The sequence below is a fragment of the Myodes glareolus genome, chromosome 10, assembly GCF_982192425.1.
Source record: "Myodes glareolus chromosome 10, mMyoGla1.1, whole genome shotgun sequence".
NCBI classification, from domain to species: domain Eukaryota; kingdom Metazoa; phylum Chordata; class Mammalia; order Rodentia; family Cricetidae; genus Myodes; species Myodes glareolus.
The window spans coordinates 26,238,415-26,263,064 of NC_142035.1; the positions used below are offsets into that span (position 1 = coordinate 26,238,415).

Consider the following 24,650-nt stretch of genomic DNA (forward strand, 5'->3'; position numbering starts at 1 on the left):
TATTTATAATCAGAACAGACCAAATGCCCTTCTGCTAATGAAGAGATAAGGACAATATGGTACGAAATGGAGTATAATTCAGCCAAAATAGGGGCAGGGGTGAATAGTCTGATGTGTAGCCTAGAATAAGGTCCTGGGTTCCACCTCCACACTGGGGATGGAGATAAGGTACTGATACAAATGAATCCATGCTTGACATGGCTGCACCTTTGGAACAAGAAGACGACCAGACAAATGGGGCAAAGTGTCTGGTACCTGTAATCCCGACACTCAAGAGGACCACTGAGAGTTTTAGGTCAGCTTAGGTTAGTTTAGAGACTATCAGGCTAGCCAAGGCTACCAACAAGAAGCTGGGCCAGGAGTGAGGGAGGGAGGACAGGAGGAATGGGGAGGAGGGAAGGAAAGGAAGGCGATGACAAGGGTAATTGTACAGCTCCATTTATATGAGGTGTTGAGTAGAACAGATTGAAGTGAAGGTTGGGGCTGCAGGGAGAGGAACGTGGGGTAACTCCAGGGCTTCTTTGGGGGAGGAGGAAAATGTTCTGGGGTGGGACAGTGAGAATTACTCAATGTTAAGAGCATAAAAGACAGGAATTGAACTAGGCCTGGTGGTGCAGGCCTGGAGCCCCACCACTCAGAAGGTGGAGGCAGGAGGATCAGGAGTTCAAGGCCATCCTCAGCTACATAGCAAGGCTCAGGATGGCCTGGGCTATAAGAAAAAAAAAGGGAGGGTAGAATTGGTTTTTGCTGTTTTTGTTTTGAGACAGAGTCTCACCATGTAGACCAGGCTGGCCTTGAACTCACAGAGCCCAGCTGAAATTGTTTTTTTTTTTCCTTAAGGTTTATTTTCTGATAGGTGACATTACCTTCCAATAAAAAGGGGAGATAAGGAGGGGGCAGAAAGGTAACCAGTAGATCTTTCAAAGTGTGCTGTCACTCTAATGGCTGCCCTGCGGTCTGGGAAGGCTCTGGGAAGTTTGGTCTAGAGCTGACTCCTGGGGTTGTGTTCGCTAGACGATAACAGTGGGTTTCAGAAACACGAGGGTATGAATGGGCAAAGTGGTCAGCACCTCATCACTCCCAGCATCCTTCGGGGTCTGTGTGAATGAAGCATTGTCCATTTGCTCATCTGTATGTGTGGAGGCTGTCTCCAGGGTGCCAGGGAGAGGCGGTGGGTGGGTGGGCAGGGAGGGACACAGACAAAGCACCTGGCCAGATGTTGCCAGCACTCCAGTAAGCCTGATCAGCAACAGTCAAGATAGAAATCACTGCACGTGAGGAACTGTGAACTCTGCTTTGGGGAGAAGCAGTCATGAGGTGGGGCGGCTGAAGGACCCTTTGGAAGAGACCCTTCAGCTAAGAGCTAAAGCGTAAAGAAGGCAGTGGCAGAGGACTGTAGCTGAACGGGGCCTGGAGCAGGAAAGGGCCTGTTCAAGGGCATGAAGTGAAGTCATGGAGGAAGCAAAAATGTCAGAGCTGAATTCGAAGAGCTGGCCAGGACCCAAGGGAGCAAAGGCTTGTAGAGCAGTGTGGACCGGAATCCATCCCAGACGCAGACTGCAAGTTCCTTCATGTGCATGCTCGCTCTTCATGCTCACCCACTGGGCCACTCTTCAATTGCGGAGGAAGATATTAAATGGCCAGCAAAGGTCAGGGGTCCTTCTAGCTTCCCATTCTGTCATCCTTCAAGTCCCCTGATGCCTGTCTGACTCCCAGAGTGGCTGTTGCCATTTCAGGTTTCACATCCTCTCCCTCAGCAGGAAAGGAGGAAAGGGACATGATTGGCCATATCTGCTCTAAATCTGAACAGACGGGCTGATTCTGACTGAGACCTAGTTTTGTCTGTAAGTCCGCAAGGACTTGGGTTCACAGAGGATGAAGAGGTGGAGAGGCCCTGGCCTGTGGGCTCTTCCCGATTGTACAGTTCCTGAAGCAGCCAGTCTAGGGTCAGCCATTGAGGGTGACGCGCACAGTGCTAGCTTCAGATCTCCGGCCACCTGGCCAGAGAAGAGACTGGGAGGGAGAGGGAGGGACCCAAGGACATACAGCAAATGGGGACAGCGCCCTTTTCTCTGACCCACCTTCCAGTCCCTTTACTCCCCTCCAGCTTGTCCCTTAACTCCCTGGCTCATCCTACAATACCACAGTGTCCCCGGTTCAAGGGAAGGAAAGGCCATTCTGTCTCCAGGATGATTATGGGATGGCCAAGGCACACTCAGGGCAGCTGCTGTGGGAGTCAGCCATGAGAAGCTAAATATGAACAGACCACCCAAAGGAAGATCTTTACTTCCAACCATTATCACCTGCCAGAGTAGGACTCAGTGTGAGTCTCAGTAGTTTACCCTGAAGCAATACCTGGTTGTAAAAAGAACCACAAACTGAGATTATCCGAGCACCACCCAAGAACAGACCATCCAAAGGAAATGCCTAACGTTCCAACCGTTGTAGATAGGATCACCTGCCAACACACACACCGGGACACCCCTAGACAAATGTCAGCCAATCAGGGGTCTTGAACCTCAGAAATCCCTCACCCCCACCTTTACTACTATAAAAACCCAACTCTAACTGAGCTCGGGGCTCTCCATTATTCCAATACGTTGGACATGCGGAGAGACTAAGTTTGTAAACTTGCATAAAATAAAAGCTCTTTGTTTTTACATACAGGACTCTGTCTCCTTGCTGGTTTTGGGGGAACTTTGCAGATGGGGCATAACAGCTGCCACCACCAGTTTCATTAGCACTGAATAATAATGAGAGGGCCACCTGGATGCATCTTGCCATGGGCAGGTGACCATTCCCAGCAGGCTGATTTAGTTGGAGCCCATCTCCTGCTGCACTGACGCACTGAGCTTCAGAGTCCTCGCTCTTCTCTTCCCTTGCTCACGGAGAGGCTGCTGGGATTGGGTGGACACAAGCTGAGGTCCTGAAGACAAGGCATTAGACACACACCCTGCTCGATGGCTTTCTATGCAGAGTGCTCTCAAAATGGCATTTACTCTGTGTCCCAGTTTCTTGTTAGTGAAATGGGGATTATAACAGCGTTAGCCTGGAAGATTTGAGGTGGAAGATCCGTGGTGTGGTTAAGAGATGGTTTGTGTTAAGTTCTCCAGGGTGCCTAGGAGGCTTAGTGACTGGGACACAATGAATTGCTTGTTGGATGCCTTGACGTGGTTGACCGCTGGCTCCCCATCCCCCACATCTATGCTCCTCTTTCTCCACAATAACAGAAGCTACACAGTTGATGGGTGAAACAAGATCTTACAGGTAACTCAGGCTGGCCTCGAACTCACTGAGATCTGCCTGCCTCTGCTTCCCCAGTGCTAAAATTAAAGGCATGCGCCACCATACCTGGCTGGAATTCTCTGTGTTTACCTGGGAACTTGTGGTGTATGTTCTCCAGACTTCCTTGCAGTGAGGTGTGTGGCGTTTGACTAAATTCTGCCAAGGCCTCTGTGAGGGGCAATCTGGCTTGTCTCACCTCATCCTGCCACTGCCGTTTGAAAGCAACCCTGAAGCTCTGCCTCAGTCATAAAGATGTGGCTTCCCTCAGAAGACAGCAGGATGGAAAGATGGAAGGAGATGGGCTCCACATTGTGCGTGGAGGGGGACCCTGTCATCTCTGAACTTTCATGTCAGGAACTTCCACCTGCCAAAGACTCTGGTTGGTCTCTGTGACGCACACTCCAGCCCCAGCCCTCAGTGACTGAACCTACTGCCACATGCCATGTATTGTTGTCTCTGTCGCTGTCCCCAGAGTCTGACACAGTCAGGTCACTCACTCTAAGTCGCAGAGTAGCTGGTGGCAGGGGAAGAGCACTCCTTGGTCAGGCTGGTCCCTGGTGAGCCTTTTCATTTAGACAGAAACAGGGAGGTTATGTGGGATTCCCCTCTGTATGCTGTGATTGCCATTGATTAATAAAGAAACTGCTTTGGGCCTATAGCAAGGCAGAACAGAGCTAGTTGGGGAAAACTAAACTGAATTCTGGGAGAAAGAAGGTGGAGTTGGTGAGAAGTCATGTAGCTCCTCCAGAGACAGACCCAGATGGAAACTTGCTGGTAAGCCACAGCCACAAGGCAATACACAGATTAATAGAAATGGGTTAACTTAAGATGTAAGAGCTAGCCAATGAGAAGATAGACTTAATAGGCCAAGCAGTGATTTAATTAATACAGTGTGGCTATTTTGGGCTGAGCATCCTGGAATGAACAAGTGGCCTCCTCCTACAGAAATCACCCAGAACTGGGCTGGAATCCTACAGGGACACTTGCACGCTGTGTTAGTTTTCTCTTTGCTAGACCCAAAATACTAGACAAGAAGGAATTTAAGGAAGGAAGGGAGGGAGGGAGGAGTTGGAGGGGATACAGGCCATCAGAGTGACAGGAACATGTGTGTCAATTCCCCTGCAGTCAGGAAGCAGGGAGGAATGAATGCTGGTACCCAACTGTCTTTCTCCTCTTTAAATTCAATTCAACCTGGGGCCAGGCCCCCTCCCCACCCCATGGTTCTGCCTACTGTTAAAATGGATCATCCCACCTTGATTAACCTAATCTACAAATGCCCTCACAAACACATGGGGTCCACGCCACCTTGACTGAAGTTCAGAGAGCTTAAGCCTATTCTTGCTGTTTCAAAGCTATTGACAAGAAGTCTGACTTAAGGAGTGGCTCCAAACAAGGTATCCTGACCTACGGTGTGGTTACTTGGTGTTTTGGATATTAAGATGGTCCACAGAAGTAGATCCACTCCATCCTGACTAAAGGTCAGAGAATTCAAGCCTATTTCTGCTCCTTCAAGGATGTGACAGGGGGTTTGACCCAAGGTGCGGCTGCCCTACAGGATGCTTGGTCTAAGGTGTGGTCATTGCATGTTCTGCCTAAACAACAGAATGCTTAACTCAGGATATAGTTGCTTGATGTCTCAAGTATTGAAGCAAGTAACTGTTCTGTTTGTCCTTTGTGTCATGTTAAAGCAGTCTTTTGCCTTCTTCCCCCATTTTGGGGATGGGGTATATAAGGGATGGAAAATAAAGACAGGTGGATTGAGTATTTGCTGGATTACCCTCCTGGTTCTCTGTATTTCTTTCTTACCTCTGTTCCTCTTACCTAATTTTTCTAATCCACACACCCCTACCCTGGAACGTGTGAACCCCAGCAAGGCTGGACCCTGACATACGCATACCTAGTGACTTTTCCCTATAGATGATTCTAGGTCCTGTCAAGTGGACAATTGATAACCATCGCACACGCCACAGTGTCTTATGTAATTGGCTGGAAAGGTATCACACCATACTAGATGCTGGCAGGGCTTTAATGCAAGAGTGATGATGTCAATAATGCATACAACACGTTGCGTTGCTAAAGAAACCTCACATTGCTTTAGGGCAAGTCCTGGGAGCTACCAAGGAGCTATTGAGAGGAAGACAAAAGGAGCTCAGGGCCTGGGAGACCAGGGAAGAAAGGCTGAGTGGAGGGAGGAGAGGGCATCTTACTCTTTCACTTCTACCCATCCCGGCCTGTGGCGCAGAACATCCATGAGAGTGTTCATGAGTGTGGTCTTGAAGCGGATTAACGTTCTTGGCTCTCTGCAACAAAGACAGCAAAAAACATGCTCAGGACCATGACTTTCCTAGGATTCCCCCAAAGACTGGAACAAAAGGGAGGAAGAAAAGCCAGGTTCCACCTGCAGAGGCCGCAGCTCAGACTCGGCACCACAGCCTGTCAGCACTCAGACTAACCAAACTGAGTCTCTGAGCATCTCTGAGCTTTGAAAAACAGGAAACTAAGGATATGGTGCCAGCCTGTAATCCAGGAGGCTGAGGCTAAGAATTCAGGGCCACCTTTATTGCAGTGCAAGCCTGTAATTCAGGAGGCTGAGGCCACAAGTTCAAGGCCACCTCAGTTTCAGAGTAAGTTCCAGGACAGCCTGGAGCACAAAATAAGAGTTTATATCAAAATAACAGTAACAATAATAATAATGGCTAGAAAGATGGCTCATGATTAAAGCACTGGCTACTTTTCCAGAAGAGCCAGGTTCGACTCCCAGAACACACATGGCAGCTTACAACCGTCTATAACTCCATTCCCAGGGGATCCCAGGGCCTTCTCTGGCCTCTGTGGGTGCCAGACATGCACAAGGTACACAAACATGCATACAGAGATAATACCCATGCACATAAAATAAATAATAAAAATAGTAAGTCAGGCATGGTGGCTCATGCTTGTGATCTTAGTACTTGGGAGGTAGAGGCAGAAGGATCAGTTGAAGGTCGTCTTTGGCTAAATAGGCTGATGCCAGCATAGGCTGCATGAGAGCTTTTTAAAAATAAAATGATAAAACAAAAACCAAACATTTCTCAAGTCCCTACTATGTGCTAGGCAAGGTCTGGCTGCCTCGAGTTCTGTGACTAATTCTTATATCACATGGTAAGTGTTTGCAGAATTCTTTCCCAGGCATTCAGCTGGGGAGATGGAGCAGATGTACTTTTCCCTATTCCTCCTACTAATGCAACTAAAAACCCAAAACATGTTTAAAACAAATGTAAGAAGACTGAATGGTACAGTAGGAGGCCAGTTAGGGACCTTGGACCAAAGGGATGGCACTAGGGACTTCCCCAGCTTCCTTTCTGCCTCTCTATGTTCCAGATGTGGTGATGGAAAAGCCAGCCAATGGGCATCCAGAAATGCTAATGACCATCGACCCTAAACAATCTTTAAAAGGAGCCTGCTCTCTCCAGCTTAGGGAAGCTCAAAACAGAACAGTCTTCCACGGCAGAATATATAATAACGGCTCCACGCCGAGAGGACACCTGTTGTCTACCTCTGCCAGGGCCAGCAGACGTCAAGTAGGGGGCCCTCCCCTCTCATGAGGCTGCATACATGGACTCCAACATTGGCTCTGTCACTGGATGGTGCAGAGGAGGAGGAATACAAGCCTGGGGTGTTCATCTGCCTCAGGCAGTGAAGAGTTCCCATTGTTCCCTATCAAAGGAGGTCAAGGGTTGGGGGAGCCTGAGCTTCAACCCCATGCTGGTATGAGATTGCCCCTCCAACTCTGGGCTGATGTTAAAGGGCACAACTACCAATTAACACCACTGAAAACATGTACTGAATCAAGAAAACGAAAGTTCTTGAAAGAGCAATTAAGTTGACCAATCTATCAGCAAGGCTGACCAAGAGCAGACACTACAGGTGGAATGAAATGGAGGTGGGGCTATCTCAGACCCTGCAGAGGCCAAGCCCACAGTGAGAGCATACTGTCACAGCTGAGATGACATAGTCCTTGGAAAGCCCAAATCACCACAGCTCTCCCAATGTGGCACACATTTCAGTAGCTGTATACCTAGAAAAAGTGAATTCATTGTGTGAAAATACCCCCAAAAGATGTTCCTGGGCCCAGGGGATTTCCCTGGAGAACAGATTCCCTGAGATGTCAAAGCAGCCTCTGTTCTGTACTGTCTTCCAGAAAAAGGAAGTGGGGAGAGGGCCTCATGACCATCTAGCGTAACCTGAGAGTGAAATTAGACACAGACAGTTAACAAACAAAGCTACGAGCAAGGGGCTGGGACTAGGGGAAAGGGGCTAGCCACAGAACGTTTGCTTAGAATGTGGAGACCCTGGGTTACATTTCCCTTGCCACACAAACAGGCGCACACATGTGTATTTATAAACATACATAGGTAAAGGAAATTCAACAATACAAAACAACAAAAACAAAGAATCACACCCATAACCAAGTGGAACATTTCCAGTAGGCAAAGCTGGCTCGGGGTTAGAAAATCTGATATCATTTATCACAGTAACAGACTCAAGAAGCAAAATCACATGATCATATCAGTTAAAACAGAAAAAGCATTGCCTTATTCGACCTCTAAATAACCAAATTAATATTAACAATGCCAGACTTTAGGGATTAAACTTACAGTTTTGGGGCACAGGGAGCAGATGGACAGACAGACAAACCATAACTGACTGATATATTTTGATCTCTTAGGATCACAGCCATGAGTGTCTCTGGGAGTTTCCTTCCAGCTCTGTTTCAGGAGACATGATCTTCCTTTCCCCAACTACTTCTCTTTATGGAGAGATTTTTCTCCTAATCCTCTAACAGAACAACAGACTGAATAAACATAGTTTTAGATATACATGGTGGTGCATGCCTTTGATCCCAACACTTGGCAGGCAGAAGCAGGGAAATCTCTGTAAGTATGAGGGCAGCCTGGTCTACATAATGAGTACCAGGACAGTCAGGGCTGTTTAGAGAGCCCCTATCTTAAAAAAAAATTTCCCTTGAAACAGGGTCTCAAGTAGGTGAGGCTGGCCTTGTAAACCATTGTTTTCCAGACTCTGTGACTTGAAGGCTGGAGTTGCAACAGGTACTGCGTGCGCACGAGGAATGAACACAACCCTAAAGCTCTGACATCAAACCTCAGCAGCCACACTCTGACCACTTCATCCTAAGAGGGAAAGAAATGCAGTTTGTTGTTGTGTTACTTGTAGGCAAGCAAGACACGTTTCTAATTGACAGGTGCCCTGGTACGAACAGCTGGATGGGTCCTGTTGACTGAAGTGCCATGGCTTTGTCAGGGTAGGGTAGGGATGCCGAGTAAGAGAGAGACTTGACTTGGATGTGATAGTACCAACCATATGGGAGAGAGCCCCGAGAGAGCTGCCTGAAGTCACCACACCAACCTTAGGAACCTCGGTGAGCAGTAAGCACTGAACCCCTCCATTCCCCAAAAATCTCTGGTAAAGAGTATTGCTCTCCTGCTTGGTCCAGGTGGGTTGAGCTGTCTCTGAGCCCAGTCTGTTATGAATGCGGAGTGCCAGGGGGAGGGATCAGTGTATACTGCAAGCATCGGGTTTACAGGACTGGTTCCCAGGTCCAACCAGTCCCACCCCACGAGTGCAGGATTCCCAGCAGGGCACTTGGCTCTCCTGAGTGTCCGGTTTCTCCCTCTGCACAGTGAACACATTGGCAGGATCTGCACCAAGGGTGGGGATGAGAATTTGATGACACAGCACAGGGAGTGGTGGGGTGGCCCAGGGCCTGACTTCCCATAGCTGTTCAACTGTTTACTGCGGTCACTGGGGCTACAATCATAATCATTAAACTAATTAATGGTGAGACAGCCAGGTGTCACGGAGCTCACCTGTGATCCCATTGTGAGTTCAAGGTCAGCTGAACCACAGTGGAAGAGCTCTAACTCAAAAAGATAGTGTGGGGAGGATAAAGACAGAAAGACTAAGGAGAAGATAGAAAGAAGTGGGGGAGGGAAAGAGGGCAGGAAGGAGGGCCAGTCCTGTGTGTACAGACTGAGTGAGAACACTCACCTGGTGCAGGAGAATTGTCTATTTTCTGTCAATTACATTTTAAATAAACGCTGATTGGCCAGTAACCAGGCAGGAAGTATAGGCGGGACAACAAGACAGGAAGTAGAGGTGGGGGAATGAGAACAGGAGTATTCTGGGAAGAAGGAAGCTCTTTCTGCAGTCCTGTCCAGACACCAAAGAAGCAGGATGTGACCTGCGCTGCTAAAAAAGGTACTGAGCCATTTGGTTAACATAGATAAGAATAATGGGTTAATAAGAGCTACAAGAGCTAAAAAGAAGCCTGAGCTAATGGGCCAATCAGTTTATAACTTATGTAGACCTCTGTGTGATTTTCTTTGGGATTTACTGGCTGTGGGAACTGGGCAGGACAGAAACCCCAATGAGCAGGCCCTCATGTTACACTCACCGCTCTTTTCCTTTTGACAATCCATGGCCCTTCAAACTTTGATTCTGTAGGGAGAAAATAAAAATGATATAACTGGTTTTGCACACCCTCCTACCTTTCCTGATTAACCTAGTTCAGTGAGTGAGACTCTCAAATTACCACACTCAATGGGGTGTAGGTTTTCAGGCATGAACATCTAGCCTGGCTGTGTTCTCCCTCATCATCCCTGCCCAGAAATCAGGGCAGAACTTACCTGCTTACCAAGGAATGACTTCTCCATCACTGGAGAATTGTACCATAGGCAAGATTTCTGTATGAAGGTCTGCTCATCGGTGTTTCAAATGCCAACCCAAAGCCCAGCCTGAGAGCTCCACTGACTCCGTGGGAAGAGTCTAGACCTTCTATTCTGAGTTTTGATTGTACACAAGATCTAGGAAGGGACTGTTAAGGGGTATTTTTTTCTCTTTGTTGTAAGTTTTTTTTTTTAACTCTTTGTTCTTTGGAGGCCTGCCACCCAGCTCCCAAATAAATACACAGAGACTTACTTTTGAATGCCCAGCCTTACCTTGACTTGTTCCTAGCCAGTTTTTCTTAACTTAAATTATCCCATTTATCTTTTGCCTCTGGGCTTTCATCTTTCTCTATTCTATATGTCTTTCTTTACGTCTTATTCATTGCTGGCTGAGTGGCTGACCCCTGGTGTCCTCCTTTCCTCTGCTTTTTGCTCCTCCCTCCTCTCTTCCCCTTCTATTTCTTCTCTCTGGCTGGCAGTCCTGCTTATCCCTCTCCTGCCTCGCTATTGGCCGCTCAGCTCTTTATTCAGTCAATCAGGTGTTTTAGGCAGGCAAAGTAACACCACGTCACAGAGGTAAACAAATAAAACAGAAAAGAATGCAACATATCTTTGCATCATTAAACAAATATGCCACAGCATAAATGAAATATAACACATCTCCAACTAATTTTCCACCACAGACTGTGCCCACTTCTCAGAGTGATTTCCTTACCTCCCAAAAGACCTCCCCAATCCTCTATGGATAGGGGCATTGTTTGGCTCTAATCAAGTTCCAAAAAGACTGGGCCCAGTCCTGGTTGGATGGCTCCCTGAGGCATGGATGAATATAGGGAATAAACTGTCCTGTTCAGAATGACATCTTCAGGGTGGATGGGCTTTTCTGTTGCCCTTTAACACAGGGTCACAGATGCAGTGGCTATGCATCCATTATCACATTGTTTCTATGGGTGGATAGTCCACAGCTCAACTGAACTGTTTGCACATGTCTAATACGGCCACACCAGGTGCCTCCCCAAGAGATGGCTCTCTTTTGGAATAGGGGGTTTCTTCTACTCTCAGACACATGGTGGGTACAAGTCAGTTGCTTGGGGTCCTAGGCCAGAGGTCCCTGGCAACTCATTCAAGCTGGGACTTGCTCCTAAGTCTCTAAAGACATGGATGTCTGTTTTAGAATACTATTTTAACTATATAAAGATGTATTACATTTGTTTTTGCTACAGAATCTTACTTTAACTGTAAAGGTGTGTTGCTTTTGTTTATGCTGCATTTGTTTAGTTATGCAAAGATGTGTGCATTTGTTTCAACTTGTCTGCCTAAGACACCTAATTGGTCAATAAAGAACTGACGGCTAGGCAGGAAAAGGATAGGTGGGGCTGTCAGGGAGAAAAGATAAATAAGAGAAGGACTCTAGACTCAAGAGAGGTAAGAAGGAAGGAGGGAATGAGGGGCACACTAGGGGTAAGAAGCCTTGCAGACACCAGCAAGACAGACAGACAGAGAGAAACAGATATACAGAAGTAAGAAAGGTAATAAGCCCCAATGCAAAAGGTAGATTTTTAAAAAAGAGGTTAATTTAAGTTAAAAGAGCTAGCCAGAAACGTGCCTAAGCTAGGCCAAGCATTCAGAACTTATAAATCTGTGTCATGATTTGAGAGCTGGCTGGTGGCCCTAAAAGAAAAAGCCTGGTCCCGATGTCTGTTTGCACCCAGGTTACCTCCAGAGCACTTGTGATACTTCTAAGCCTTCCCCTCCACATCAGCTCTGATGAGTTTGTAGCCTAACAGGATCACAGGAGGAGCCTGCTGCCATGTCACAGGATCTACCCACACTCTGGATACATCAAGGAATGGCAATCTTTGGGATCATTTTCGTGTTCTGATTACCACTCAGTCATACCCTCTGAATGGGCCAGAGTAAGGACACTGCTTTACCAAACTAGTGAACCCCAAAAGCAAGCAAAATTATAGTTCAGTCTCACTGCAGTCCCTCCAACGCAACCAGTGCGCTTCAAAGTATCCTAATCTTTTTGTTTGTTTGCTTTGGTGTCTCAAGCCAGGGTTTCACTGTGTAGCCCTGGCTGTCCTAGAATTAACTCTGTTGATCAGACTGACCTCAAATGCATGAGATCCACCTGTCTCTGTGTCTAGTGCTGGGATTAAGGGTACGTGCAACCACCATTTGGCTAATTCTAAGTTTTTAAAAACCTGTTATCTTTCATTCTTTTTCATGCTCTCAGTCCTAGACTTTCCCTGGGCAGTCACTTCCTGGCTTTTGATTGCAAAACTTTTCCTTTCTTCACTGCTTGCATTACTATACCTGCCAAACTTTAATCAACAGTGTGTGTGTAAGTGAACCTACGACTACTGTGTATGCGTGTGTATGCAGGTGTGCTCACCCGTGCCTGAGACCAATGTGTTGGATATCTTCCACCACCCATTATCTCAGCCATCTTCGTTTGAACGAGGGTCTCCAAGGGGACCTAGAGTTCACCCTTTCTGCTGGCCTGGCTAGTCAGAGATTTCCTGGCCTCTGTCTCCCTGCCCCCCAGAGATGGGGTTACAGACATAGACGCCATTCCTGCCTCTTATTTTGTTTTATTTGCTATTTCCAGGTGTGTGTGTGTGTGTGTGTGGTATGCATGTATGTGATCACGTGTGTGTGTTGAACCATGTATGCCTGTGTCCATGTGAGGTCTGAATTTGTCAGGAACCATCTTCATCCACTCCTCCATGTTGTGCCCTTAGGCAGGGTCTCTCAGTCAAACCCAGAGCTTGCTGATATGGTTAGTCAGCTCATCAGCTTGCTCTGGAGAATCCCATCTTGACTTTTGAGGTTGGAACTACAGGTGTGTCACTGTGCCTATTTGGCACTTACATAAGTCCTGGGGACTCTAACTTGGGTTCTTATACTGGAATGGCAGGCAGCTGAACAACTGAGTCATCCTTCTAGCCCACATCCAAATTTTACACAGGTGCTAAAATTTTTATGCTAACTTAGCACTTACCTACTGAGCTGTCTCCCAGTTCTCTGTGTTATTTTACTTACTTTTCATCCTAGGTCTCTACCATTTTGTTTTTTAAGCAGTCGGGAGTGAATGTGGGGCTTGGCACATGCTAGAAATGTCCTCCAGCCCTGAGAAGATCACTCATGAAAAGATGTGATATCATAAAGTATTGCGTCGTCCAATCCCTGAATATGGTTTGTCTCTACTCATTCGTCAATTTTATTTTCTTTCCAAATATTTTCTAGTTTTCATATGGAAGTCTTCTTAGTTTTCATTTTATTTGTAGGTAACTAATATTGTAATGCTGCTGTAAACATATTTTGATGTGTATGAGTACACATGCAAATAAATGAGTACACATGTATGTATAAATGTATTTGAAGGCCAGACGGGTTGTGGTAGTTTGATTGTAACCGGCCCACACAAACTCATAGGGAGTGGCACTATTAGAAGGTGTGGCCTTACTGGAGTAGGTGTGGGCTTGTTGGCTGAAGTGTGTCACTGTGAGGGTGGGCTTTGAGGTCTCATATATGCTATGAGTCATGCCTCGTGTCTCAGTTCGCTTCCTGTTTCCTGAAGATCAAAACTGTAGAATTTTCAACTCCTTCTCCAGCACCATGTCTCCTTGCACACTTCCATATCCTGCCATGATGATAATGGACTAAACCTCTGAAACTGTAAGCCAACCAATTAAGTATTTTCCTTTATAAGAGTTGCTGTAGTCATGGTGTCTCTTCACAGCAACAGAAACCCTAACTAAGGCAGAAGTTGATGCCAGGAACTGGGGTATAGCTGTGCTAGGCCTGACCATGCTATTGTTTGAAGCAACATGAACGTTGGAACTGTGGATTAGAAAAGCAGTTGAACACAGTGCTGCTTAATGGGCCATCCTAGTAGGAGCATGGAAGACAGTGGTGCTGAGTGTGATCTGAGCTGTGGGTGGTGGAATAAGACATTTCAGAGGAGAAGAATGTTAGTATGTTAGCCCAGTCTTGTGATATTTTGGTGAAGAAAGTGGCTGATTTTTACTCTTGTCTGAAGAGTCTGCCCAAGGCTAAGATTTGGATTAATTCTGTTGGCAGAAGAAATCTCAAAACAGCCAGTATTGACAGTTGTATAGTTATTAGAGTTAACTCTCATGAAGATATAGAATGAAACACAGTAAGCTGAGAGAGGAAAAATATAAAATGTCCAATTTGAGGAGAAAATGATCACCAGGAAGTGAAATGGAACTAAATCCTGCATTCAAAGAGATAAACGTTAAGAAGTAGAATAAAGAGAGTGGTGACCTCAGGGTAAGAGTCTTCCCAGCTAAGTTTCCAACACATGAAGAGGAATTAAAGAAAAGCTTAGAACTGGGTGTGGTGATGCAAACCTTTAATCCCAGCACTGGGAAGGCACAGGCTGGTGGATCTCTGAGTCTGAGGCCAGCCTGGTCCATAGAACAAGTTCCAGGACAGCCAGCCTTAGGCAGTGAAGGAAACCATGGAAAACAGAAAGCTGTTGAAGATGTAATTGAATGAGGGGGCCTTGTTCTCGACCCAGCAAGCAGCAGAACTTGGTTCTGGCTTTAGAGTCAAGGATAGAAGAAGATGTTATATAATCTTCCTCTACAACTAAGAAAAGTTGATGAGGCCTGGCATGTGTCAGGATGTCCCTGAATGGAGGCCCAGAGAGGCCATTGTGTGAAGCTGTGAAGGAGAAGCCTGGCTTGCCTTGGAGAACCCAAGACATTGGAAATGCCAAAATAGTGAGATACCTGCTGATGAAAGCTGCTCATAGGGAATGGAAACAGCCAGAGAAAGTGTGCTGTTGTCAATAGAACTGAAAGGAGCTGGAGATCTGAAGAACACTTTGACATCGGATATGAAAATGCAGATTTGAAGTTTGTCCAGCTGATTTTCGGTCTTGTTTTGATCCAATATTTCCTCACTTTGCTCCCTTCCCTATGTTTGGGAATGGTGACGTGTATCCTGTGCTATTATATGTTGAAAGTATGTGATCTATTTTTTATTTTGATTTTATAGGAAGTTACAGTTAAGAGATTGCATGAATCTCAGAAATATTTTGAATATTGGACTTTAAAGCATTGTTAGACTGTAATAGACTATGGGGACTTTTGAAGTTGGACTAAATGCATTTTGCTTTCTGTTATCATTACAAGCTTGTGGAGATCAGGGAAAATATGTGTATGTCAGGGAGAATGTAGTTTGAATGTAATTGCCTCCATAAACTCATCGGGAAAGACACTATTGGGAGGTGTGGCTTTGTTGGAGTAGAAATGGCCTTGTTGGAGGAAGTTTATCACTCTGGGGTGGGCTTTGAGGTCTCATACATGCTCAAGTAATGTCCAGTATCTCAGTCCACTTCTGTTGCCTTCTGATCAATATGTAACCAGCACCATGTCTGCCTGCACACCACCATGTTCTGCCATGATTATGTACTAAACCTCTGAAAATGTAAGCCACCCTCCCCAATTAAGTGTTTTTCCTTTTTAAGAGTTGATTCCATAGTCATGTGTCTCTTCACAGCAATAGGAACCCCAATTAAAACAGAGGCCAAGGTTGGATGTCTTTCTCAGTTTCCATCTTATTTTCTGAGGCAGCATACTTCATAGAACTTAGCAGCCACTGATTCAGCTAAACTGAGTAGTAAACCCAGGGATCCTCCTGACTCGACCTCTCCAGTGCTGGGATTACAAGTGCAGGATACCACACCAACTCTGTGCGTACACGTGCGTATGTATAAAACGTGGGTACTGGGAATCGAATCTAGGTCCTGATGATACTAACTTGTGATAGGCAGAAAAACACCACCACAAAGACATCCATATCCAAATCCCTGGAGTCTATAAATATGTTACATTACAGGCAAAAGGAAATTAAGGATCGGCTGGAATTAAATGGCTAATCCAGTGACCTTACACTAGAGAGGGCATTCTGGCCATGTGAGTAGATCTGATGTAATCACAACGATCTGCTACAGTGGATGAAGGAGGTGGAAGTTTCAGAATGACCACTGTGAGGAAGATGGACTTTACAGCAAAGGGAGACCAGAAGCCAATGAGGAGGGCAGCCATTAGATGCCAGAGCTGCCGTGACTAAACCTCTGCTAGGAATACAGCTCTACACAGTGCCCTTCTCAACGCCGCCCTTTACACTTCTGACCACTAGGCCTGTTGGATAACAAACTGTTCAAGCCAGTAGACTTATGGTAGCTCATTACCACAGCCACTGGAAGCAGATACAAACAGAAGCAAAACTCATTAGTGTATGCTACCTGCAGTCGGCACCCTTGCTAAACTATCAGTGGAAGTAGATTATAGATTCCCTCCTATTCTCTATGTATGTACATACTATCTATGAACAAAAACAAATTTGCTCCTTCTTTTTCCATGTCTAAGTCTTCTGTTTATTTTTGCTGCGGTGGCTAAACCCTAATCTAGTGCTGGCTCTAAGTTTTTATTGCAAACATCTTTACCTTAGGTCTGGCCTTAAGGGACATTTTCTGTTTCAACTTTTAAGAAATGATATTGGGGAAGCCATCAAGATGGCTCCATGGGTAAAGGTGCTTGCAGCCAAGCCTGACTCTCTGCATTCATCCTGGAGACCCACATGGTGGAAAGCGAGAACGGACTCCGGCCACTTCTCCTCTGGCCTCCACGCATGGGCCGTGGAGCACATATGCACACTCACATAAATTAAAAATGTAATAAAATTTTGTTTTTAAAGAGCAATGCTACTATAAATTCTTATAATTGCCCTGTACCAAAAAGGGTAAAATTTCTGCTATTCCCTAGTTTTTCAAGAACAAGTATTTAATTTAATTTTTTTACTTAAGGCATCCTTTCTTACATCACTATGGAAATCTATAAAATTCCCAGACCACATCTTTCTGATAATTATTATGTTATTTACCCATCACGATCATCAAGTTCCAGTTCTTCAGAGATGTTTGACATTCCCTTTTGATGTTTGACACCACAAGAACTGTATGTGTCAAATACACACACGGTGTGTGTGTGTGATGCATACATGCATTTTTCTGTGTAAGAGTGCATGACCTTGCAGCATATCTAGAGTTGGAGGGCAGTATCAGTCCTGAGTATCAGTCCTCACCTTCCACTTCCTTTGGGACAAGGTCCCTTTTGTTGTTCACTGCCCTGTATGCCAGGCAAGCTGGCCTTCAAGCTTCCAAGGCTCTCCTGTCCCCACCTCCCATCTCACCCGAGGAGCTGGAATTACAGAAGTGTGCTACCATGCCCAGCTTCATCTTGGTTCTGGGCGATCTAACTCGGGGCTTCACAACTGCACAGAAAGCATCCCTCCCACTGAGCCACCTCCCTGGCCATGAACTGTGCATGCGATGTCAGTGTGTGTGCTTGCCTTCCCCAGAGAGCATAAGGACCCATCCAAGGTTAAGGGTTCTCAGAAGGGATTGGCTTTTGTATCTTTGGGGAATAGCAAATGGCATATCGGGACTACATCATTTGTATGTGACAGCAAGCAGAGGGAGATGCGAGTGAGGCTTGTAGAGCTCCTCACAGTCCCCAGGGGCCCCAGTCTCCCATCCCTTCTGTGTCCATGTTTCCCAAGTCGCACAGGCACCCTTAGGGCCTCAGGTGAGGGCAAGTAGCTAGGTGGCTCCATCCGTCAAAAGTAAATCTATTCTAATGAATACCTTTGCTGGGGTGGGACCCTCTGAAGGGTGGGATTCAGGAAGAACCCGCAGTTTCAATTATTAGCCCCACTCTATTTGCGATACAATCTACCTACACCCCAAGGAGCACAAAGAAACAATGGCGTAGGAGAGATTTCTTTTCTTTTCCTTTTTAAAAAGAATCCTGCCAGGCGGTGGTAACAAACACTTTTAATCCCAGTACTTGGGAGTCAGAGGCAGGTGGATCTCTGTGAGTTCGAGGCCCACCTGGTCTACAAGAGTTAGTTCCGGGACAGGTTCCAAAGGTGCAGAAGAGAAACCCTATCTTGAAAAAACAAAAACACAAAAAGTCCTTATGGATTTCTCTTTTGCCACCAAGTTTTCCCCAATGTGTGTGTGTGTGTTGTGCATTTTTGAAAATATTTTTCCTTACATGCAGTGGGGTCTCTCTGCCCTCATTACACCTCAAAGGGCAGAGAGGGCTAGGGAGCCAACTCTTATCTCCACCAACCAACCAACCAACATTTCTGTACTGGCTCCCTGGACATGGACCCTATCACCGTTATCTCTGTGCTCATTCACCAAGGCAGGTCTTACTGCACTTGTTTTTCTGATCAAGGACAAAGATCCGGTCCTGCTGTAGAAGGGCCACATAGGTGCCTTTAGACTGGTAGAGGGAAGACGGGGGATAACCAGGTGGAAACACCTTAAGCCTAAATAAAAACACAGACATCCCCCCCTACCCCGTAGGAGTTGATGGTCTTCCCAGCTCTGGGGCCACTTCCTCTGTCCCGGACTCTATGATGCTTGCCAATAAATGTTTCTTTTGCTTTGCCATGAGAGCACTTCCTGTCTTGTAATCTTTAATTCACAGAGAAAATTACCCCATCTGCTAGTTGATATCAAAATAATTCATGCAAGAGAGTTTTTGACAACCACTCTAATTAAATCAATTAGATGTTTTAAGTACTTTTTAATTAATAATCAGACCAAAAATAAGATTGTGACTATTGCAGCCCAAGCTCCAGGGTACAGTGTTTTTAAAGGCAAAAACCACAAAGATATAATTTGTGTCAAAGTTAGATGAGGGCCAAAGCAACCTTGAAACGTTCATTCCTGGAGGAGCATAATCATTATTTTAGACGTAACATGCCAATTATTTTTGATTTATATAGTTTCTAGTTATTTTAGTTTGCTTTAATTATTTTGATTAATACAACTGAACCATGGTCAAGGCCATGGAAATCTCAAATAATGCTGCCAAGGCAGATATGACCACTGTGGGGGTTGTGGGAAGAGGCCTGTGAACTAAGTAAACAAAATGAAGCCAGAACAAGATGGTGTTGCCTTAATCGTTTCACTATCGAAAGAGAACAGGATTTATGGGAAGGGTTACTATCGTAGACATTTGTTTTACTTCTGGTAATGACACTTTAATAGCAAGATGTCTCCCAATTTGTGTGTTGAAAGAGTGGAGGTGGAGGGAATCCATTCATTGTAAACCCACAAAGTTCAAAGAGGAGGCTTTATTGAATGTGGGAAACGAAAACAGAGGAGTCAGAGTAGCGCCCCAGTTTCTAACTTCACCAACAGCAGTTACTCAACAGTGATAGCTGTGTGCGGTCTCTGCTTGGCGCTGGAGTACAGGGCTACAGGGAGCAAGTAGATCCTGGAGTCTAGAAGGAAAGACGCGTGCTAAACAAACGCTAAACAGAGTAATGAATCCTGACAGGAGGAGTAAACTCATGGCACTCTGCTGGTAGACAGAGTCACTTTCTGTTCTGAGAAGGAAATAATCAAAGGTGGCATTCTGGGAAGTTGGAAGTAGCAGAATGGAACCAGAATGTTGGGTGCTAGGGCGACTCATTTCCCTTCTTTCGATCTCATTTTTCTTGATCTTAAAATCAGGATTGGCTTGTCGGTTCCTAGAATGCAGGAGTTTGTCTGATTTGAGGCTCAGATATAATTGGGATTGGAAAAGCCACTAATGAAGATTTGATAGACAGACGAACGGACGGACAGACAGGCAAATGGATGAAAGAATCTCTAAAGGTTTCTTTAAGTCAAGATAATATCCAGGGGCCACAGAAGATGCTGGGCACATTTTTGATTCTAGACTCAGTAAATTTCCCGCCAGTACGCCAGTCTCGCAGAGCATGCGCTGAAGTTCCTGTGGCGCACGGCATGTCGGGGCTTGTAGTCTTTAGAGAGAGATGACGGTATTCTTTCCTTCTCACTCCCACCCCCACCCAACCTTCCTGTTCTAAATCCCTCCGCGGTTTCCCTTCCTCTAAAGACATCAGAAGCATCGAACTGGAAAATTGGTGCCACTCTTACCTTCTGTCGCGACATGACAAGGGCCCAAACGAAACCGCCACCGGCGCCCGGGAGAGCGTGTGCGTCTCGTTACCACGACAACGAAGGGAGGTGTCCGGATCCGCCACTCTGATTGGATGATATTAGACCACGCCTCTAGGCAGTAGCGGCTGCCTCTGACCTCGGGCTCTTTGAAATGGTGCCTAACCTTTTGCTCTTATGCCCCAGCCACTCCTCTGCTTAGGTTACACTGCCCGCCGCCGCACCTACTATCCCGCTGTCCAGCTCCACTCCCCACGATCTAAAAGCCCTGCATCTGAAAAATGGTCACGTTTCAGAAAATGCGGTCCTCCGATCTTACTGAAGGAAGTTTCCTCACCTGATTAATTGGTCAGCCCCAAACACTCAGTCATTTTCTTTTTTAATTTGTGTTTGGATTTGTTGTTGTTTGAAACAGGGTTTCACATTACCCAGGCTAGCCTCAAACTCACTTCATAACCAAAGACGACCTTGAACTCTGACACACACCTCTACATCTGGCTCCCTCACTATCTCTAACTCTTAAGCACCCAGTGACAGTGGCATTTACTTGGGAAGTAAAGGTAGGAGGATTCAAAGGCATTTGGGTTAGAAAGTGAGTTTAAAGTCAGCCAGTGTGACATAAAATCCTGCTTCAAAAACAAAATTAAGCTATTTATAATCTTATTATAAAAATTCTGGGTTTTGTGTGTGATGTTAGGGAGTGAGCCTAGGGCCTCTTGTATACTAGACAAACACTCTACAACTGAGATATATCCCAGACAGAAAATAATTTTTTTTTTTAAAGACAGGGTCTCAATGTGTAGTGCTGGCTGTCTGAGAATGCACCATGTCAATCAGGCTTTCCTCAAACTCTGCCTGCCTCTGCGTCCACCTCCCAAGAATGGGATCAAAGGTCTAAGTGCCATTAGTCAGGTCATAATAATAATTAATTCTTAAGTACCAATTGCATCCAGAGCTAACCTGCATCCCTGCTGCAGCGCTGAGATCGACTGCCCACTGCACCCTGTCCACCTCAAGTCATTCTCTGCTCGAGCACTTGGAGCACACATTCCGTCACCTCCCCACCGATGGGCAGCCTTCCTGAGCTCCTCCAGCCCACTCTGTGGCCCTGTTCTTCCCATGCAGTCTGCATTCTCCACCCTGTTTCCAGTTGGTGACTTGACCTTTATTTCCCATCCCCATCTTCTGCACACACCGTACTGAAGGCACTTTCATCTCTTCTGCCCTAACCCCAACTTGTACTTTATCTCAGGACTTCTCCAGCCACCTGTGACTCCATTCTGGAAAAAGTTCTCTAAATCCTCACTATTTCCTCCTGTAAATATATAGAAAAAAAGAAGAAGGGAAAGGGGGAGTTCTTATGTATTCTCTGCTACGCTCCAGGAGTATAGCACATGCCTGGCCCTTGATAGCTGGCCAACACCATCTAGTGACTGACTGAATGAGAAAATATTAATTAGCAGATAATTACCAAGTGTGAGACTAGAATACACAGCCCCAGACTAAATATATGGTCAAAATAATTGAGAAAAGGTCTCAAATGTTTATATACAAGTGTTCACACCCAAAGAATTCACAGTGGCCTCCAAGTGGAAACAACCTGAATGTCCATTAAGAGTCAAATTAGTGACAGTTATTACTAGATACATATAATCAAACATTACTTGGTCATAAAGAGGCATGGAGAGCTGAAACACACTGATGTTAGTATGTCAAAGAACCTGAAAACTATGCTAAGGGAAAGTGGGTCATAAAATGTGTGAGGGGTACCCAAACAATTCTCACAAAACATTAAGAAAAAGAGGGCCCTACCCTGGCTTCTACAAATACAAATGGGCAAAAGATAGCTTGTTAGTCACCTTCGTTGTGGCTGAAGAAAGGGAAGGTTTCCTTTGGCTCAAACTTTGAGGGTACAGTGCAGCGCTCTGGGGAAGGGGTGTCAGTGGGAATGTGAGGCCACATGGCTAGCTGCAGCCACAGCTGAGAGTCAGAAAAGATGAAGGCTGCTGCTCAGTCCATTTCCTGCCTTCTTTGTGTGCAGTTCAGAACATTGGCTTCTTTCTGTGAAGCCCATGGGATGGAGCCACCTCCTTCAGGTGAGTTCTTCGTACTTCAATTAACCCAGTCTAGAAAATTCCTCACAGGTAACCAGAGATGTGTCTCCCAGGAGGTTCTAGATCCTGTCAAGCAGACAATATTACACACCACAGTCTGTTGGGAGCCGTTATCAAAAGCTTTTGTGGGCCATGATGCAATTGTAGCTTATAGCAATTGATAAGTAGGATGTCAACCCATCTGAGAAATTATTCTCGGAGAAACACAGCCCGGCAAAGCCAGCAGGGCCACTGACTCTGAAAACTGCTGAGAGTCCAGGGTTCAAGTCCCTGTTCCAGTGCCGGCTGGAACAAGAGTCCAACTCCAGCCCCTACCCAGGGTTCCAAAGGTGAAATGCTGCTTAGGAGCGAAGGAGGGGGTGAAAGCTCTCTATAGTAACTTTATACACGATCTGAGGGTTGTTACTGTAAAGGGGGGTGGATGCGAGTCGAACAATTCCAAGCTAACTCCAAAAGATTCCAGTTATTACTCTTTATTATAAGGGGGAAACTCACAGAACAGGAAAGGAGAAGTCCAACCTCAAGGTGTGTATAACATGGGAACAAGTGAGCGAGATCTGGGTGAGCCAGCGGTTTTCTCTGGTACCCAAGAGGTCACGCTCTAATCTGGTCCAGCTTCTTAAAGGTCATTGGCTGAAGGAGGTTCCTCATCAGAGGGTCGTGATCTTTATTTCATGTGTCCTTTATTCTTCTTTAGTTCTTGTTTTTTTTCTCAATCTTATTTCTTCTGCATCCTTGTTTCTATCTCTATGATCTTATTATACTTCTTTTGCCATTACAAACTCCCAAGCGTGTGTGCATGCGCGCACGCACACACACACACACACACACACACACACACACACACACACACACACGCACATCCATTCATTAGCAACTTGTTAGTAATAAAAAACTACAAGGACAGTTCTCAAGGACACAGGCATTCTTTGAGCTATGTAGCAGAACTTATCAGTTCATAACTAACAGCATCTGCAGCTGTGAAGAGGTTCTGGCCATCTTCTATAGGGGCCGCTACAGGTTACAAAGGAAGAAAACTAGACCACTGAGAAATCTAAGGAAAAGACAAAGAATACATGCATTATTTTACATTTCTTAAGTGTGACTAATAATATCTGGATATGGTTAGTCTGTCAGGTGTTATTGATCTCTTGAAGTACTAAGATAAAACAAGGAGAGACACCTCCAATACCACCCTAATTTATCATAAAACCTCTGAAAGCTTAGGTCATACAAAGCCAGACACCTGCAGTTTCATAAGTAATATCTGTAGAAGTTCCATCTGTGTTCTGTCCAGTAGGATGCATGTCTGGCCAGCTTGCTCTGTCAGGAAGGCTAATGATAGAGAACAGGCTTCTAAGTTTCTCCCCATAATGTGAAGGACATAGGGTAAAGAGAAGTCATCCTTTTGACCATCCACAGATACGTGCGCCCATAAGATTGAGATGTAATTATGAGATTACATATACACATTACATGATAATGCATGGTTTGAGGAGATATCATATCTGTTATTGTACAAGCAAAATTTTTCAGAGTCAGTGGCCCTGCTAGCTTTGCCAGGTGTGGAGTCCCAAAAATATGGACCCATTTCAACGTTGTCTAATGGTCAGAGAGTTTGGAGGGCACTCAAAATAACTGGCAAGCATAGTTGCACCCAACTCAGGGTGTGATTACTTGATTCTTTTATTATTATTTTCTTTCTTTTTTATATTTATTTATTATATATACAATATTCTGTCTGTGTGTATGCTTTTCTGGCCAGAAGAGGGCACCAGATCTCATTACAGATGGTTGTGAGCCACCATGTGGTTGCTGGGATTTGAACTCAGGACCTTTGGAAGAGCAGGCAATGCTTTTAACTTCGGAGCCATCTCTCCAGCCCTACTTGATTCTTTTGACATTAAGATAGCTCCATTTAATCCTGACAGGTGGTCAGGATATACAAAGTACTTCTGCTCCTTCTTTTGTAACTATGAGGTCACCTGGGGAGTGACTGTCTTCAATATATGTGGTCTAGATCAGTTCCCTGATTGAACAACAGAATGCTAAAGATTTGATGTCTCAGAGTGATAATGCAATTGACAGTTAAATTGTCCTACATATCATGTTAATAAAGTCTTATGTTACTTCCCCCCCAATTTACATTGATAATAAAATATGTGGAAAAATAAACACGGGTGATTTTAGTAATCACTGAAGTGCCCTCCCAATATTATGCTATAGTTTCTGTATTATTATTTTTAGACATCTCCGTATTCTTTACTTATATTTCTAAATTCCCATGCCCCTACCCTGACAAGAGATACTTTTGTTGAGGCCAGTCCTTGACAACTTGACAAGGTTCATTCATCTGAAAATAATTTCTCAAGTGGGTTGACGTCTGAATTATCAATTGCTATAGGTTGTAATTGCATCATGGCCCACAAAAGCTTGTGATAAATGCTCCCAACAGCAGACAGGAACAGGGAATTTTCTGCAGAAGAAATTCAAATGAACAGG

At 45.3% G+C, this 24,650-nt stretch overlaps 1 protein-coding gene across 2 annotated transcripts in view; it reads right to left on the reverse strand.

The window, feature by feature from the left end:
• Ttll9 (tubulin tyrosine ligase like 9) overlaps nt 1–20,149 on the reverse strand; it is a 46,887-nt gene extending 26,738 nt beyond the window's left edge. Inside the window, exons 1-3 of one of the 2 annotated variants that reach the window (XM_048445568.2) lie at nt 20,014–20,149; nt 9,740–9,783; nt 5,493–5,585 (exon numbers count right to left, since the gene is read on the reverse strand). In XM_048445568.2, the coding sequence (XP_048301525.1) occupies nt 5,493–5,585; nt 9,740–9,783; nt 20,014–20,028 (152 nt within the window). In that variant the 5' untranslated portion in view covers nt 20,029–20,149. The remainder of the gene's footprint in view (nt 1–5,492; nt 5,586–9,739; nt 9,784–20,013) is intronic. The other variant, XM_048445570.2, reaches the window with a different exon arrangement.
• Nucleotides 20,150–24,650: the final 4,501 nt, after the last annotated feature.